Below are 19,938 nucleotides of genomic sequence, written 5' to 3' on the forward strand. Positions count from 1 at the left end.
AGCTGCTAGAATTAATCTCCCCATCGTGTGTGTGACACTGCATAGCCCGCCTTTTTTTAATAAATTATTCATACACTGGCCATAAGGTACACACGCATCTCTCTCCCCCGTCTCCCTCCTCTCTCCATCACATCTTTCCTCTGCGGTTACATGACAGGGCTCTGCACTGAAGCACTATGGGAAAGTAGGCCAGGCGTGTCCAGCTGTGGTTTCAGGGAGAGACAGATTCATTTGTTCGCCGCCCGACGCTGTTCCCATATTTGCAGTTTATATATGACATGAGTTTGCTCGTGTCCCTCGTCCCTCTTTAAAACTACAGGCCTCTCATATTCTGTCATGCTACGATGGACAGATAGGTGTGTTTGTTTCGCCCGCGGTCACGGTGTGTGAGGAAGCATCCATTAGCTGCCGAGGGGAGGAGGGATTCATCCAGCTACATAGGCCGCGGATCATAACTTCCAGCTGTCGTTCAGCCAGCATCCCGGGAACAACACAGCCCCGACTCACTGGAGAAGGGCTCAACAAACGAAATGTATAAAAATAAACACGTTAAACGGGAGTAAATAGTTGGTTAAATACTGTTCGAAGAAGTTGTCTTTTGTCCCTCACAAATTGTACAATGGATTTCCTCATAAAATGAATTCCAGTGTTTTGATTCGGGTCTAATAATGTTTACGTTGGTACACATTCGGTGTCATTTATGTGATTAAAACCATCATGGATTTGGGTTTTAAAGCCTGAGAACCAGAACCGTACAACACAAGGTATTTCCAATAAGTAGGAAAATAAAAGTCCTCCAAATAAATCAAAACTTATCTGAACTCCTTTTTGTGATCATCTGCTCTCTGAAGAACACCGTGTGAGTGGGATATTTATTTAAAACTGATTGTTAAAAAACAGCTAATTTCCTATTTCATTCACACATAAAAGCTCTGCTGAGCGGACACTGTGTTCATAAAATGCCAACCATGTGTTTCCATCCATTGATCAGAACAGACGTAGCTGTACTGAAACGTTAAATCAGCAGACTGCAAACTAGCCAATTAATTAGCATGACAACAAAATGACTGGCTAAGATATAGGGATTAATGCCGCCATAATAACGCTGTTGTTTTGACACTCAGAGATGCTGAATGATAACTGTTTTCATCACGCCTAATGAAAATGAAACTGCAGTGATTTTTTTTATCTCCGATTTAACGAGTGGGGGTGTTTCTGTGACTTCTGTCTCTGCCACATGTTCGGTCTAATGGCTTTGGAACACACACACACACACACACACACACACGCACACACTCTGCTCTCCTACTATTACTTCCATCACTGACCGTGTGTCTGTCTGTCTCTTGTGCAGAAGCTGTCTGTCTTCACGGGACCCGTACTGCATTTGGCTCAAGTCAGGCATCTGTGCCACCGTCTCACCTGGCTTCAAGTAAGTCACACACACACACACACACACACACACTTCTTTTTAAGTGCATGCTCAAATCATGGATTGTCTGTGTTACGGTTAATTTATAGTTATGAGAAAAAGTCTTAAAATGAATTGCAATTTCTCAATTACAAGCATTACTATACCTTTTTTTAAAGCCGTCACATGATCCAGAGAGCTGTGCTGGTGTCTGTGTCTTGTAGCTGAACTGATGATGATGATTTCAGCTCAGGTGTTCTTTGCATTTGTGTACACAATGCACTGAGGACAATATGAGTTTTACAGCCACGGTTTATCCTGCTCGTCTTTTAAAGTAAAAGAGCTTGGTGTATCGGGTAGAGAAAGTCTGCAACAGTAGGATATGTGGACAGTTTTCAGGGCTCAGTGAAAGGTAAATAAAGTCATGAAGTGTGTCTGACAGCTGACGGCTACAGTCCCAATTTACTGAGTCTGTCAACACAAACTCAATCCCCCAAAACTTTATTTAGAATTCTCTTGGAGATGAGGAATGTTTTAAAGATGTATAAATCATGAATGAAATGATGGTCGATACATGTAGAATATTCCCTTTGTTGGATGGAGTAGAACTTGAGCATCTTACAGGTGGTTTGAAAGAAGAGTCGGAGAAAACGTACAGAAAATCTGCCCAGGATACGGTCATTTGAATGTGAATAACAGGTGGAAATGTTATCTGATGTTGCTTTATCATGTAAGATCACATGGTCACTTGACTGGCGGTGGTGCGGCCTGAAATGCAGCGAGCTTCAAACTTTCATGAACAGTTCAGCAGTAATTTTCTGCCTGATGTGATTCAGTGTGGATTCCCCCTTAAACAGAAGGTTAATAGGTCTCTAATCAAGGGCCCAGCGCGGGACTGAAGTGAGCAGATTTGCTTTTTAATCAAACCCTCCAGCAGGAGGTTTGGACTTTAATTCTTCTCCGGACGAAAGGCGGACTAATTAGCGAGTTCAGCCACTGTGGGGTCGGGCCGCTCTGAAGACATTATTAGCTCTCTCACTCACAGCGGACACATTTGTAACTTAGTCAATAACGTGGAGCCGAGTAGCCGCAGAAGCAATAATTCTCATATCATCTCGAGTGAGTTGTTCAGAGGCGCGCACATCAACCGGACCAGCATGCACCTCTGCGGCGTTGTAATCGTGATAATCGATAACCTAATCTGCAATCGGACGAGTGAGCAACAACATCATGATGAATATCAGACCGCCGGGTTTAACTAAAACACTCTGCCGTTCCCCTTTTGAGACCCTCACCATGTATCCAATTTAGTTTATCCACAAGTGACCAAAGTGTATAATACGCATATTAAAATGAAACCCTCCATCTTGTTGGATTTCAGAGTCAGTGGATGTCAGAGCGAGGGCTTTAGAAAACTGCAGGAGGAGGAATTCAATTAGAAAAATAAAAGACCAATTCAAATCACAGAAGTATTCCCATTAGCTGTTGCTGTTTCTTGAAAGCCAGAAAGAAAATCTACTTATTTGATTGAAAAGTAAGAGGCATAGAGTCACAATTTCAACACACTTACAAGGAAAAGGAGTCAGCGGTAGTGATGATTACGTCCCGAATCTAAACCAGACCTCTACACACTCCTGTTCCCGGACTGTTGAACTATGTCTTCTGTAACACTCACAGCTGAACGAGGCTCCTGCACGGTGGAGAGTTTAAATACAGCTGCTAGCATTGGGAGAAACCCATCTCTCCGGCAGAAACGGGAGCTCTCGTAACTTTTTTTGTAATCACGGTTTAGAATCAGCAAAACAAAAACTAATAATTACCGTAAAAATACAAAAATATTTCATGTTTTCTTTAAAAACGTCTTTGCCTTTTAAAATCTGATGTTTATGAGGGGCTTGTATTTTGGAACTGTCTCAAAACAAAACTTAACTATCAAATGCACACGGTTACGGGATCTATACCTCACACGTATATTATCCTACGTTAAAAAAAATACCATCTAACCTGGAAGTTGTAATCTGTATATAAATAACGCCCAGTTCACTAGTAAATGTTTGCACGGAGCTACTTGTACACAGAGTGTTTCATGACGGATACAAGCAGCAGTGCTTATGGTCAGGACCGATGCAGACTGGCTCATAGGCTGCAACAAAGATAGTAGACCAGACAAGTTAAGCGTAGCAAAAAGCATATTTATTAACGATTTAACAAAACCAAAGAACTCAGCCAATCTAAGCAAACTTGGATCAGTAATTTTCCCGTGTATGGGTGTGTGAACATGTGCAAAGACAGGTCCGTGTCCACTCAGGTGTGGCTCATATGGTTCATGGATGGAATACCTGAAACTAAATTAGGAGTCAGCAAGCCAAACGCAAACAGAGAGACCCCTAGTGAAGTGGAGGTGGTCGTAACAAGACCCACTGTTAAAGGGTTAATCACTCCCGCTCCCCACTTGGTGCTTGGTTTGGAACTGGGCCTACATATCATAAAGTTCAGCAGCTAAACCGACCCACCTTAACGATCCTCTTTCAAAATAAAAGTGCTCAGTGAAGCAGCTTGAACTCCATAACCACAATATGTTGAGTGTGTTTTTAAGGCTCAGTTGAATCGAGCACAGGGACAGAGTGTGTTTATCAGTGTTTGTTTATCAGTGTTGTTTATCAGTGGGTATCACAACCATTCGGCGTCCAATCTGACCCACCGTAACATTTGTGACGGTGTGTTTTCATGCTGCAGTCGAGCGCCGCTAATTAGCTGCCGTGTCTGGCCCTGTAATCAGACGCTATCGCTGCTATTTTAGTTCAGCACCTCGCTCAGCAAGCCGAGGTGCAGAGCAAGACGTGCATGCTCGTAGATAAGAGGGAGACATTATGGAAAAATGTAATTTGGGTTATAGGACAAAGTCTGAGCCTGAGACTCAAACAATGAGGATTTTAAACATTATAAAGAAAGGATTGGAAAATAATGCAATAGCGTCTCAGTTGGACCTTAAAGAGGCACTGTTCTGCTTTTTTGGGGCTTCCCTTTCCTGTAGTGTGTTTCTATAGGTTTGTGTGCATGTAAATGGTCTGCACAGGCCCCTTTGTTTACCTCCAAGACATAGCGACGTCACTATATAACAACCGCGCTTCTATTGGCTAGCGCTCCAACATGTTGTACCTGATAGGCTAAGGGGCGGGACATCTCTAAATGGTTAACCAATCATATTGGAGCCAGCCAGCTGACCAATCGGAGCAGACTGGGCTATGGTTTCAAAGCATTATACGGCCAGTCGTCCTCTGCTGCCCTCAGCTTCCCTCTCTCTCTCTCTCTCTTAGCCTGTCATGAGATATAAAGTGTGTTGCCCTCACGCTGGCCAAATGGAAAACAAAAAGAAGGATGTGTTGTTGGACGGACAGATGGATGGATGAATGGACGGACATGTATATGGATGCAGGAGCAGTGGAGGCTGTTAAAGGGACTATTTCCTCCTCTTACCTCCGTGTGCGAAGGTTGTAAACTTTGTTTGTGTGGAGTTTTCTGCACACTGACATACCACTACACTCAATCTCCCCCTCCATCTCACACACACACACACACACACACACACACACACACACACACACACACACACACACACACACACACACACAGCCAGCACCACTTCCACCGTTGACTGGCTTCCAATAGATTATTTTGACGGCAGAAAATGTGCAGAGCGGGAATTATTGCATATCCTCTGCATGGCCTCCCAGACGCATTACTCTCCCTGCCCTCTCACGGACAGAGGCTAATAGGATTTCATTTGGATTTTAGATGCATGTTTCTGTTTGACCTCTCATGTTTGTGTCTTTCAGAGCGGCATTTTTTCGGGTTGTTGTGTTTAAATCGAACATCGTACAGTTTCCTGGCATTTTTAGGACAGCTAACCAGCTGTTTTTCCTTCAGCTGGTTAGCTTAGCTTAGCATAATGACTGGAAGCAGCTGTAGTCTGGTGATCTCACTGTGACAATTGTTCATTTGAAGCTAGGCTGGCTGCTTTTAGCCTTTGTGCTAAGCTAACCTTACTTAAGCCTGATATTAACCGTGAAATACAACTTGTATTTATCTTTTCATCCAATTATCAGCATGAATATTAAAAAGGCAGAATTGGAAATACATGTGTAAACCTGTCTCTGTAGATCAGATGAAGTTCATTTAGCGTTTCTCTGCTCATTCAGATTTTCCGAACGTCCCAAAAGATATCACCTTTCCAAAGAAGGTTCTTTTTCTGGAGGAGCTTCGTGGTTTTGAGGAGGGTTTTGGCAAAGTATCTATGGACATTTTGATCTTTATTTTAACACATTTTCCTTTGGAGTCTCCACAAGAACTTTACAAACTTTTGGTTGACAACTTGAAATCCTACAAGTGGGAGGTTTCTTTCTTTTTGGCAGGGTGTTTGTTTAACCTGTTGAACATGAAGCTTCATTTACTCTCACAACAGTCACATAATTGAGTAAATAGGCTTCTTCCAGAGTGTTGGAAGAAGATGATGATACTGGTTCTGTCCAATGGTACAAAGGTTTACAAACCAGCACTTGGAAATGTTAATTATTAAAAGTGAATATCTTCTTTACCTCATTTGTGAAGAACTAAAAGATGTATTTCTATGGGGCAGTTTTGTGCGTTTCTCGTGTCCTCATACTGATCCCTTTTCATACTTTTGAAGTCTGGAATATTTTGAACAAAGAGGTCATTTAATTAGTTGAAAACACGCTGGATATTTAGCAGTGGGATACTTTGAGTCTTGAGGAGGTTTTATGGGTGGGAACTTTTAGTGTTTGCCTCCTGGTGCACACAGGGATAAACATTAAGGAGCACTGCTTTTCAGGATGTAAAAGTAATTAGATTTTAACAGAAAATATGTTTTGGTTTATTAGAAATATGTCTGTAATAGGCAGTAAAGAAGCGGCACGCACGAACAAAACGTAGTTTCTCATTTCGTTGTCACTGAGGACGTTTAGGATTTGAATTAAGCTCAAGGTTCAGGGTGTAATTAAGATTAGGGTTAGCTCTGTGGTTTGAGGTTAAAGCTAGAAGGTCCTCACAAGTACAGAAAGATGTGCCTGTGATGGAGAGAGAGAGAGGAAGTGCCGATGTGGCTTCACGCTGCTCCAAGCTGCTAGCTGAGCTTTGATTTATGACTCGGTGTTTAGCGTGCAGGACGGAGCCGCGCTGGAAACCAATGGACCTGAAAGTGGGAGAGATCGGCCAAAATATCCCGTCCAGACCCGAGTGTAAGCCCCCTGCAAGAGAGAGAGAGAGAGAGAGAGAGAGAGACGTACGTACACACCACAGAACAGAATAAACAAGAGGAGGGCGAGCAAAGAGAAGGATTTGAAGCTGAACAAAGTGTGTAAAAAAAACCTGGACAGAGGGAGAAGTTAAGGAGCAAGACATGCATATAAAAAGAGAGGGATTCGAGGAGGCAGGAGTGAAGGAAAGACGGGAGTTTTATTAGTTTGATTCCAGTGCGGAACATCTGTTTCTCATTTAGTTTTGAGTCTGCTCAGGCTGTCTGTGAGGCCTTAAAGCAACAGTCTCAGAACCTGTATGGACTGATATCTATATATATATGTACATTAATATCGGTTTGAAAAGGAGAAACGAGGGGGGATGGGACGGAGAGAGATGATGATCAGATGTAAATCAGGCAGCAGAAAGAGACCACCTGACCAGAGCCATCCTCCTCCCGTCCCCTCTCACACATCACTCTTTCATGGACCATCACTCTCTTTTTATCCTCCAGTACTATTTCTGCAGTGGCATACATTTTAATGACTGATTTCTGACAGAAGAGAGAGGATTCACGGGCCTCTCTCTCTTCCTCTCGTTGCCTCGCAGGATGAAAGATTGTGTGGCCAGACCGTCTCTGGGTGTTTGAGTCTACGTGTCATCCATAATGCATCTGACATAATCACTGTTGACAAAGCCAAAACAAAAGACGGCCAAGGACGGGGGAGGAATGAGGATCATGGAGCGGGATCAGCTGTGTATTGCAGGTGAAACGGCTCAGAGGACATGACTGGCAATATCTTTTATGTTTGTATTTGCCAGCCATGTTAGTCCTTCCCTTAAAACTGTCCTACCCTATCTGGGGCCATAAGCACTTTTGTTCCTGGAGACATTTAAGGCATACAGTTTTGTTTACTGCCACAACAGTAAAGGAGTAATGGTACATTTGATGGGAGCCATTATCAGCCATGCCAGTCAGTCAGTAGGATATATTATTAGGGTTTGGATCCAAGTTACTCAAGATACAGAAGCCCACGTGTGTCGATTGAAAGAATCAAACAAATGTGACACTTATTCAGGTTTTCTGTAGAGTTCTGTCATGTTTCAAAAGGCTTTATGTAAAGACTTTAAAGGTATGGTGCTTATTTTAGCTGGCCGGCTCTGTTGTGATTGGTCAACTGCTTTGAGATGTCCCGCCCCTTTAGCCTATCCAGACAATTTGTTGCGCAAATGTTAAATTTTAAGGTCTCTATGTTACAGAAGTAAACAAAGGAGTCCAGTGGAGGTGTTTCAGGCAGGGGGTGGAGTGGGAACTTTGGGATTTTAGCCTTTCCAGGCCATTTACATGCACCAAAACCTATATAACACACGACAGGAAAGGGAAACCCCCCAGAGGTATAACAGGGCGTCTTTACCTTCAGTGGAACCTACAAGACTACACGTCATTTTGACCTTAAGAGGAAGAGCACATGATGATAGCACTCTTGAAGACATGGCAATATGATTAGAGGTGTTGAGCTGGATGTGAGTAAGGTGAATTTATTTGAGGCTCTGAACTGACACCCACTAAATCTGACTTTAAATGAGCCTTCACTCACACAGTACTGTTTTACCCGGTGAGTTGTGAGCTAAAGCCCTTTGAATCTCCTCTTGCTTTAATAAGATGATCACTAAACTGGATACTGGATTTACAAATTAATAAATACTAGCCTCCTTTAATGTTTTTAGATTGAAATTAATACAAATATGCGTTCATGGAATTCTTCCGGTGGTCACGCAGGATCCTTGTGAAATCATTATCTTGTTTCCGGACTCTGCAGGTGTTAATTTCTTGCGCACCTTTAGGGAATGCCTCTGTGCGGCGTGTCGTTAAGGGTTGAATCAACACTGCATTCATTAAAATGAAAGCAACAATATTGCTCCTGTGATTTGCCTCTAAGCTCTTCTTATTATCAATGCCAAAGATACAAATAATGATCAAACTAAAAATACCAAACCCTGTGGAAAGACATCCAGTTTGTTTGGTTTAGCCAAGTGAGAACAAGGCACTCACATGGTAGCATTTTCTCCCCTGAATCTGTATTTATTTGTTCAGAGCCAGAGTGTTATTGAACCAGCTATGGGACATGAACCGAATTGAAAGGGTTTATGGGATAAACAAAAGCAGACAGATGTTGATATCTGACAGTCAGCAGTTCCATGTGTTTGGAAAGCCGAGCAGAACAAATGACTTGTCGTCAGGCGGTGTTTATCCGTGTGCTCGAACACCAGAGAAGGTCAATCATGGTGAAGTCTGGCACGCCTTTTCAAACGTAAAGGTGACCCGTCATCCGACACATCTATTGTTTACATGCTTTGGTTCACTCTTATACACTCTGCTCCAAAAGCTGTGTTCTGCTTTGTTGACGTGAGAGCAGCTCCACGTCATGCAGATGCACGGCACTTTTACATTTCACAGCACTTGGTTTTTACGAGCGGGAGGGAATAATCGTCCATCACTACGTCGATCGCAGGGAAGGAATATGTCGCACAGGGAATCAGAAGATTGTAGAGATAAGATTTTAAGCCAAATCCTGAGAGTTTACTTCAATAAAATGATGATTGTGATCAACTATGTGTATGAGAATTGAAAAAAATCTATGCAAAAGCGTGCATAAAAACACAGCTTGGGATCCTTTAACTCGTCCCTTTCTAGGTAAATGTCCCCAGAGCATGTTTCTTATTCCTGCTGGCTTAAATATCGATGGGTTCTGGGATAAACCTCCATGTCTTTGTTGATGGCAGTGAAGGAATATGTCATCCATCGCACCAGAAGTTCGTAGCATTAAGATCAAGTTGAAAGTCAAATCCTGAGAATATAGTGAATTAAAATAGATTGAAAAGGACGCGCTACAATCACATCCAGCACTATCACTGCGACGCATCCTTTAATTTCCTCGCTGCTTTTTAAACTGGAATGGCTTTTATGTTTTTTATGAATGAAGTCGTCTCCGCTGATTCACAAAGACTCTCAGGGCTCTTTATGATGGTGATGGAGAGGGAGATGGAGAGACGTACAACAAGAGACTCTGTTTGGACTCAGATACGCTTGCATGGGGTATGTTACAAATGAAAAAGGCAGAGGGAGGGTCATGTTTCTTAATAGGGCATGTCTTTCTCGTAAACATACATACAGGCAAGGCAAGTTTACTTATAAAGCTCCTTTCAGCACACGGCAATTCAAAGTGCTTTACAGAATAACAAACATTGAGAACACATTATACAAAGATAATAAGATAAGCACAACAATACACAAATAAAAACCACACTGCAGTTTGACAACAGCTCAATCAAAAGCAGCGGGGAAAAGATACGCTTTCAGTCTGGATTTTAAAATAGTAAGAGGTGTAGCCGACCTGCAGGATTCTGGGAGTTTGTTGCAGATAGTGGGGGCATAAAAGCTAAACGCTGCTACTCCATGTTTTGACACCTGGGACAGAAAGCTGACCCGTCCCAGAAGATCTGAGACTCCTGGATGGTCGATAATTCAGCAGGAGATATGTGTTGGGCCTAAACCATGTAAGGTAGATGAAAGCACATCAGCACAGTGACTTTTATCACAGGTTTAGACAGTTTGAAGTTTCTAAAGGACATAAAAGCATTGTCTTTAGATGCCTTGATTCGTTAGTAGGTTGGTTTTAGCATTCACATCAGTATTTTCCAGCCTGAGGGTCAGGAGTGAGCTTTATTTAAGGCCAGTCTCTCATCTTGTTCTGCTTGGATAACTTTGTCTCTAAGAAGTATTTGATGAAACGATACGAGAAGAAGAAATCAATCAGGTCATAAGCTTTACACACATCTATATTTTAAGGGGTATGTATTTGGAGCCATTGCTTAAAACCACTCAAATAGAAACTCTCACCAAGAAAGCAAACTGCTGCAGATATGATGGCAACATTTTTGGTGTGACGTCAAACACCATCTGCTGTCAGGCTGCTAAAATCTACCCACTTTCTTTTCTTAAAGTTTGTTTTTTCTCCCAAACTACTTCATTCTTCAAAAAAAAGAGAGCATCAGCCTGGCGCTCGTCTGATCCCATCATGTCTTACACCTTATCACTCCTTCCTCAGGGAACGTAAAGAAACTTGTTATAACAGAGCCAGGTTTTTTTTTCTTGTGAGTAAAAAAGGGTGTTATTGTGTGTGTGTGTGTGTGTGTGTGTGTGTGTGTGTGTGTGTGTTCAGAGGCCTCCTCGCAGCAGGTATTGCAAATCCCAAAACCTGACAGTTGACGGCACGCTGAAGAAATTGAAGCAATTAATTTCTTTGAGCTGATTTCTTTCCCTCCAGCTGAGTTCAATGTTCCCACCACATCCAATTTAAACATCTGGTGTTTCTCTCAGGAACAGGAAGTGTGTGTGTGTCTTGAGGATTGTGAGTCTCTCTACAAAGAAACCCATGTACCAGATCATGTTTGGTGTCCCTATGTGTTTGCAGAGAGAGGTTGCTATTTATAAACGGGTGCTGGAAGACTGCAGGTAATCTGTGTGAGATGGAGATTTGTGTTTAGGTTATATAAAGGAACTAATTGGTTTGTTATACAAGAGGCGAGAAATGCATGCTAGTGTTTGAGCGTGAACACCGGATCATTATGCTTTTGCAGTATCTGAGTCTATTTTGTTTGGTTCACTACAACGTGTGGGAAGATTGCTGGCGTGTTTTGGCGCTCGGATAGAGGAGTTTTTCACTCGTCTCTCAGCCGTCGAATGAAGGCCTCTGGGTGAGCCTTTTGATTTCTGATTGACTCGAGAGTGAAAGATGGTGCGTCTGTTGGAGGGAGGAAAGCGTTTCAATTTTAGGCACATTTTCATCAGAGCAGCAGAAAATCAATGACTGCCGGATCGTTTTTTTTATGTAATTTGTGCAGAATGATTTCAGAGGATTTGTGTTGCACAGCAGCGAGTTCATAAAGGCAGATACTCCACATGGATTTAGCCTTTCCAGACTATTCACATGCACAGAAACCTATATCAACACTGCAGGAAAGGGCCAAAAAAGCATAATAGAGCCTCTTCTAAAAAGGTCAACAAATATACAAGTATATAATATACCAATCTATATTCAGTGTTTTCACCCAGATAAAACCTTGCACCCCCTCCCAAAATCCCCACCAAAAACACACAGCTTTGGATGATAACACTCCCATCTCTAGGATCATTTTGTCAGTGTATTTTTCTCATTCCTGCGCACCGCTGGCTAAAATAGAGATGTCTTGTGGATATATATTTTCCATGCCATTAGCCGTTTGAACAGCAGAGAGTGTTCCCGCGGAAGCATCAGTGGTAAATGACAGGTTTTCGTGTCAGTTCCTCTGAATCAACGCACTTCCCCTCCAGACAATTTCACGCTGACATTCAACAATCATACAGTGAGACATTTATTGCAGAGCAGACGAACTCGAGGTACCAGTTTCAGCAGCAGCCGTAGCCTCGGTCGACTCAAATCCAGAGTGTTGTGCATGTAGAGAGAGCCGCGGACTAACCGAGGTTCACGCACAAGAGGCAGGTCGGGAGGGAAAGTGAGGACACGCTGCAGTAAATTAAAAGCTTTTCCTCACAAACTAACTCCCAGAATCTGCTGAACGGCAAAAAAAAATTGATAATACTCAACCTTGTTGACAATCCAAGGGTGAGTTTTACCTCCAGGTCCGGCCACTGCTGCATCCCGGCAACAATCGAAGGCGCAGGCACTGACCTCGGCCCGACACAGAACAAATTACATTCTGCTGCGGTGCACTTACCTCCCCCGTTTACGAGCAGTCCTCATCAGCAAAACCAATTTTGGGACGAGTCAAGAGGTGCTTTGTGAGAAATGGACAGTTAGGGGAATTGTTTACTGCATATACAGTATACTGATGTGTGTCTTTGTCTCGCTGTGTGTGTGTGTGTGTGTTTGCTTTCTGCAGAGGCAGTTTTGAACAGGATGTGGAGAACGGATACCAGCAGCAGCCTGATACCTGCCACGGTGAGATGGATATTTATTTTCAGTCATTTGCATAAGCAATACAAAAAACAACACCTATTGACTGCCATCAGATCGTGATTGCAGAGCGACAGCAGGCACGAGTGATTGCGGATCCAACAAGTTATAATGGAGCATTAGGATGTATTTATTTCAACGAGGGCAGCGATTCAGTCCACGCTGAAGGAGCTCGAGGAGTAGTTTGCCGCCCCCGCTCACCATCCCTGCTGGAATACTGTTCTCAATCGTTCCGTGATAATTAAGCATTTGTTCATACAAGGGTTTTTATATAAGACGAAGTGGGTTGTTGTGACTCATTTGTGTGTCTCTGGGATGTGATCTGAACCACAAACAGGACAGTGACTTCCTCTTCGAAATGAATCCCACTGATGTCAAGTTTCTTTCTTCAGATGTCTTGGCGACAACCCGCAAGCAGAACACGCCGCTGGATTCGTCGTATGGTCAGTGAACATGTCTTTACCTTTTCATTTAGCGAGTCACCGCTGAGCGCTAACAGGCTGAAGCAGGGGACTGCCACATACAGAACAATGTAGCTGAGGTACACAATATGACTTAGTTATAGACATCAGTTATAAGTTAGCAAAATCAGTCAAATTTAGGTTAAATCATCCGTGATAATTGAATATGCTTTAAGGAAAAAGAGCAGCCTTCATCACAGCTTTCCTTAGGGTTTCATTTATTTTGTTACATAAAAGTGTCTACAGCTCATTCCTCTAAACAGAAGCCACAGATTGCTGATAATAAGGGAAATATGAAGGGTTTATTTCAAGCTTGTTATGCAAATAAGTTATTGGGCTTCTTTTATCCACTTAGATTTGTTTATTCAACTTTAATTGACTGAATTTATAGGAGAGTGGGGCTGATTACCACAGGAATACTGCTGTGTTTACTAAGAAGTACAATATACCACAAGCACAAGTTTCATGTGTGGGTGATATTAGATTATACTTTTAGAATAAAAAATGGACCACAGGCCACAGTTGGCCCCCGGGCCGTAGTTTGGACACCCCTGGGCTACAGGCTAAAGGCTAGCAAACTGGACTCAATGTAATCGTTTCTTTCCTCCAATACATGTAGAATAAGAATATCTCTACGAGTTTTGATTCTGTTTTTGCGTCGCTGTAGTTCGTGAGTAAAAAACGAGTTGAATTCAGTTCAATTCAATGTGATTCATCCATCCTTAAAAATGTTCTCCAAATATCCTCCCAGAACACATTGAACCTCCTCCCTGTTACTTTACCCGCACAAGAGCATGAGATTGACTCCCTTACATGCATACAAAGTCAACGATTCTTCACTCGACAACTTGGGAGGTTTCAGAATATTTAACTCGAGCAGCTGAATGGCCGGTGCCACCGCTCCCGCTCAGCCCCTCTGACAGCTTAAACATTGAAGCCATAGTCCGAAGCATCAGCGCTCTGATGGACCAGGAGCTCCGCCGGCGAGGTCGCTTAATGCCCCACATCAAGAAGGATCATCATCCCTGTCACGTCCTATTACACCCCCGCTGGCCAGTGCGCTGCCCCTGGCACGGCCGGAATAGAAATAGAGAGGCTGGCGAGCACGCCGCCGCTCAGATGAGACTGAGGAGGCGGCGCTCGGACACATTTTCTAACACTGCAACATTTTAAAAAGCAGTCATTTTCAATCAGATACCCATCGCCTGTCCTCGTTCGCTTTTATCTACACTACTAAAAGCTCCCGCCTCCACTTTATGAGGCTTTAGACTCGTTCAAAGTCCTTTTGTCACTGGACAAATTTGGACACGGGGGAGCTAATGGTGGTTGATCCAACACTGTGATGAGTATCTGCAATGAGCCCATCATGCTGGGAGAAGTCGGCCATTACTGAGCAGAGCCATCCATCCTGCATCCCTCATAAGTCTCCCTCTCTCTGAACAGAGACCACTTTGTCTGCCAGAGGCTTCGGCCCGGACCTCCACACTCCCACTGCGCCTCAGTAGCGAGCACAGCCCCCCCGCTGGAGGAATTACCACTCAGTCGGTAGCTAGACTTGATAAGCAAAGCCTCCTGCTAAATCATACGGGGCTCTCATCACCCTGACGCTTCACTGCGCTGTTTGAAGTGCTCAACACGCACTCACATTCTGTCTGCGTTGTTTTCTCGCCTATTCACACCAAAAGCCTTTTAAGTCTCTGCACTGTAGATCAATTATCAGCTTTCCTAGACAATAAAACACCCCATATGCCAAACAAAGCTGTTGTCACACAGGGCTCCATTCGAAAGTAAAGGAAGGGACGTTTACTTCCTTTCACTTCCTGACACAAACAAGGGAAGGACGCCAGACAAACAGCCGTCAGTGTAGGTAATCAAATACCCCTCCTTTTTAACTTCACCTAAAGTAGAAAGGAGACAAAGAACATGATCCTACGTGCACTCTCTTATAAATTGAAGTAATGAAGTCCTGGAGCGGGTGTGCCAGGGCCAAACAGCCCCCGGCGTACAGTTTTAATTTGCACGGCGCAGATGGCGAACTGACGGGTCCCCTCATTCAGAGCGAACGCTGTCAACTGGCTCGCTGTGAGAGGCAGAGAACAAGCCTGTCTCCTGCGCTCTGTGTGTGAGCGCGGCACAATGCTAACATTATGCCTGGCTTATTAGTGCGGTGGAGCCGGAGCCAATAGCAGCATGCCGCTCGCCGGACCTGAAGGACAACAGAGAGCTAATAATGCAATCAAGATGTGGAGTGTGTCATCAAGATAAACTTGTTTGATAATACGAGGCCCGTGGCAGCTCATGCCCAGCGTGTTCCTCGGCATATGCTTGAAATTACTCCAAATGTAGCCGTCGTAATGTTTCGCTGCTTCGCCTCAAGGTGACTGGAGGATTCTGGGAAACGGCTCTGATGAAGTCGTGGAAAAAAGATTTGATGAACAAGAAACATCGTTTAGCCAGCCACCAGTGTCTATTGCAATGTGTCTGGGGAAACACTTTGCAGTTTAAACGGTGGTCGGAGGTCATATGGGGCGGATTTGTCTGTAAAATAAGACAGGAGAACTAGGATTAAATGACTTAGGAGGTTTATTAATGCTAGACTGAGTCATGATGTCAGCATTTGCTAAGCAGAGTATCTTCAGATTTCCAGATACTTGAGTCGTGATGTTTAATGCAATGATATATTTCTGCATTTAAACTATATTAAATGAATGCATGTTACGTCCATATTTCGCCGTCATTACACCCATATAACGGCAACATTACAGCCATGTGGCGACCATGCATCACCGTAATTAAACCCACATTACACAAGCCTGTCCAATGACTGCATCCCCCAGGAAACAGAAACCATCACAGGCTGAATGTGCTAACGATGTATTTCTTTATTTGTGTTCCTGTGTTTGATATTAGCAGCACAGCAACAAATGTTCTGGAGTATCATGGAGATGTCATTATTGAAAATGTGTGATTCCCAAGGCTGCAGAGGGTGAATGTGGGTATTAAGCAGCTGGTGACTGCAGCTCTCTGTGTCTGCAGGGAGGGGGGGATGCGTTAATGTCTCTGTCATCACGCTCTCTCTCATCACTGGCTCTTTTTTAAAATTATTAACGGGTGACGGTTTTCTCTCCACTCACCATCATTTCTCTGAAGTTGGTTTTTCAGGCTGATTCACATTTCACTAATCACTCACTCTGTTGCCCCCCCCCACCCCCCCCTCCCTTCCTCCTCCTCCTCCTCCTCCCCCCCTTCGTTACAACCACAGGGAAGACCACACCCACAACCGCCAGCACCACCTATCATGGGGCGGCATTCCCAAAGGAGGCAGGTGACCCTGACAGAGGTACAGGTCCTGATGGCCCTCCCCCCGTTGGGGAACAAGGGTCACCTGACTCGGAGCCAATCAGTGTGGAAATGGAGGGTAAGGGGGAGGGATTTCTGTACTTAGTGAACCTGCAAGGGGATTGCACTGCTGGGCCCTGAACGCCTCATCTTACGCTTCTAACCAGGCTGACCACTAACCCAAAAAAAATAACGCATACATGGTTTCACTCTGGAAGAACAGTCCGATCACACAACCTGCTTCTCCTCGTTTTGAATGTAAAACATATTGAGGACGCACATTTAAAGTGCCCTTTGTCTTTCAACAAACACATTTTCCTTTCCTTTTCCGATGCTTTTGACTCATCAATGATCATCCACTCCTGTTGGTGGCTGAGCATTCAGGAAGTCACGTGATGCTACGCCGTGTGTAAATGTTCTCCCAGGGTGAAATGACACCTCCATCAGCTCACTAACACTTAACTCACTACTTAAACCAATCTCTTAGTGAATGGCAGAAAGCATTGCTAATTGATTTTCTTAATCTATACACCTCATTAGTCACAGCGGTACATGACGCCATGCATAATATTCCCGGGCAGCTTCACTTAGCCCTTCCACTGATTCGAAACCCTGTGTCGTTAGACGGAAAGGATTAATGATAAGTCAATTCCACAGCGGATATACATTCGCTTAACGGAGGGAAACGTGGTTTGGAAAGACGATATTAAACGAGGACCTTGTTGTCCGTTATGTTCAGCCGTATATCTGCTCACCTCCTCGAGTATAAAAGACTTAATGACTGGTAATAAATACTGCAGTAGCTTTAATTAACTCTTCAAATCAAGTGGAGGAACCTGAGTCTAAACAACGCCGCTCCCTCTCGGAATTCCCTCCTCATCTTTTATTTACCCAGCACAAAAATTACCGCAATGTTTTCCAACAAGAACAATTCAAAGCACATTCAGGCAGCATCTCTTTCCCCTGTACGGTACGATTAATTTCCATTTATAATTTCCATTCCCATATGAGGGAACACTGTAAGGTCGCGTCCCTCAGCAGCTTACACAGAATTCAGAAGTTTAGAAAGCCAACTTCCACTCAACCAAATCTGTCGTCTCTCTAAAAAAAAGGGCTGAATTTTGTTCCCTGGAGTCACTATCCCTATTCCTACATAAATCAGCACGTTCCTGAATTCGCCAAAGTACTCCACACAAAAGCGAATGGAAAATAAAGGTGCACTTCTTCATTGAAGTACAAAAAAACCACCTTTTTTATTAAATGAATGGCAAGAAAAATACAACTATACTACCCACTGCTTTCTCAGGGTCTTAATCACACGTGACAACATTAGGCTTCCACATACAACAGTGGATTGAATAACACCTGTTGTTATTGGTCATACACCTCGCTGAGTTAGCTCGTACCTTAGCCGCACTGCATTCACTCTAAATGACACCTTTGTGGCAAGAAATCGTTCCTTTTACCAAACCCTTTTTCAGTCTCTGTATTAGTTTGGCCTTGGAAAGTCTAAATGGTTTTCTAGCAAGGTGTCTAAAAACATAAATCAATGAAGCAAACAATAGTAACAGATGGGCATCGCTTAATGGATAAGCATAGGAAAGTAGGGAAGCCTTTTCCTTTACAATTGTCAAAAGAGGATGAGCTGAAATTGCAGGAAACTGTTGCTGTAATCAAAAGGGTTTCTACATCTATATCTTGTTCCCTGGAGTCACTTTCCATATGCTTTAACAAATCAGCATTTTCCTGATTTTACCAAAATAGTCCACACGTAAAATAATGGAAAATAAAAGTATTTGAAAGCCTTTCATTAAGTGAATGGCTTCATGACCAGATACAAGGAGGGAAAATGATATACTACCCTCTGCTTCTTCAGGGTCTTAATAACACACAACGACATACTCCACAATTTATGTTCATTTTAAAGATTGTCTAAGCTGTCGTTATCGTAGCGCAGGTCATATGCAATCCCTTAATGATACCCGTGCAACTTTCTGGGGCATTAGGCTAAACTACCCTAGTGATGAACCTTCAGTGATTTTTAATCAAGGCCAATAAAAACAGTTATCAATACAGCCACGACATCTCATGTAAGGGACAGCTTTCCAAAGATTTACAATCCCTCTCTCTAGACCAAGTTAAACATGTTCAAACCCAAGGTGAAATTTGGAATAATGTAAGTGTAAATGTAAGAAAACGTATAGAAAAGCTGGAAATCCTCTACTTTGGTATACTTTTGGCTTGAAAAAATGGCTTGAGCCATTAATTGAGTCATCCTTTCAGCTCTAAAGGTTATGCTGTTGTGCTGGATGTTACTGATTTGTGTCTTTACAAATGTCAAAGAGATTTTCAAAGAGGAATGGACAGTTTTAGTTTCACCGTAGCTTTCTATCCTCTCATTATTAAAGTAGTCAAACCTGAAATCTCCCAGACACAGACCCTCCAACACACACACACATCCAGCTACCCCAATAAATGACATGACCTATAAAACTCCAACCAGTTTTTGAATATTTGATGTCATCTTGATCTTTATGGGACGGAGCCTCATGATTTCTTCAATTTTTAATTTGGCGCTTAGTTCCAACTGATTAATATAACCATGCCAGGAACAAAACGTCTCTTTGACCCTGAAATGAAAAGGGAAAAAGAAAGTTTCTCTCCTTCTAAAGATTGATTCCTGCAAGTTTAGAAGGAAGACGCGGTTCATTTGGATGTGATTCAGCGAATACAAAGCGTTCCAAACGTTCCTCTTTTTGCTGCTTTGTGGCACAGGCAGCATGTCAGAAGTCCATAAATCCCCAGCCAGGGAAACAAGCTTCCATTAAAGCAGACAGACTCCCTGGCTGCGATGATGAGCTACTCAGGCTCAAATGAGAAAAGCCCATAACAAATAAATAACCAGCAGGGGTCTGAGCCGGGGGGGGGGGGGGGGATTTGTAGGATGTAATAGAAACAGCAACCCAATCTATTTCAGCCAGAGACTGTGACGCTGCCGGTTCAATCAGAGGAGCAGGGCGGTCGGGTTGATCAGGACGCACAGGAGCCGGTGTGGAAGTAACAGCATCACAGTTTCAAGAAGTCCCCCCCCCCCCCCCTCCCCCAATCTCACTGCCTGTCCATTTCTCACCAGATATCTGCTTCTCTGTCTGTACCTGCTGTAGAGGCACTGCATCTGTGTCACAAATCTCCCAGCAGCCACACACAAGGTGGGCCAGGAGACAACGGTGCATATAGATGGGACAAATAGAGTGTGGCTTTTCAAAGAAAGACAAAGATACACTTAAACAGATCAGGCTACGTTTCCAAACCAGCAACGGTTATCCTAAACATACAACCACTGGACTCTATGAAGTGTGTTTCTGTGGGCTAAACCAAAACTTAGCATAGCAAGGGGTACCTCGACAAAAAGCTTGTTCCATTGGATTTTGCAGAAAATCATCCCTTTGATAAACAA

General features: G+C 43.3%; 1 protein-coding gene across 6 annotated transcripts in view; it reads left to right on the forward strand.

The window, feature by feature from the left end:
- sema6cb (semaphorin 6Cb) overlaps positions 1-19,938 on the forward strand; it is a 149,994-nt gene that overhangs the window by 115,098 nt on the left and 14,958 nt on the right. For 5 of the 6 annotated variants that reach the window (XM_063879382.1, XM_063879383.1, XM_063879381.1 and 2 more), the window contains 4 exons: positions 1,355-1,432; positions 12,608-12,666; positions 13,074-13,124; positions 16,405-16,560. In XM_063879382.1, coding sequence (XP_063735452.1) covers positions 1,355-1,432; positions 12,608-12,666; positions 13,074-13,124; positions 16,405-16,560 — 344 coding nt within the window. The remainder of the gene's footprint in view (positions 1-1,354; positions 1,433-12,607; positions 12,667-13,073; positions 13,125-16,404; positions 16,561-19,938) is intronic. The other variant, XM_063879387.1, reaches the window with a different exon arrangement.

This window comes from Eleginops maclovinus, chromosome 3 (genome assembly GCF_036324505.1).
Source record: "Eleginops maclovinus isolate JMC-PN-2008 ecotype Puerto Natales chromosome 3, JC_Emac_rtc_rv5, whole genome shotgun sequence".
NCBI classification, from domain to species: Eukaryota; Metazoa; Chordata; class Actinopteri; order Perciformes; family Eleginopidae; genus Eleginops; species Eleginops maclovinus.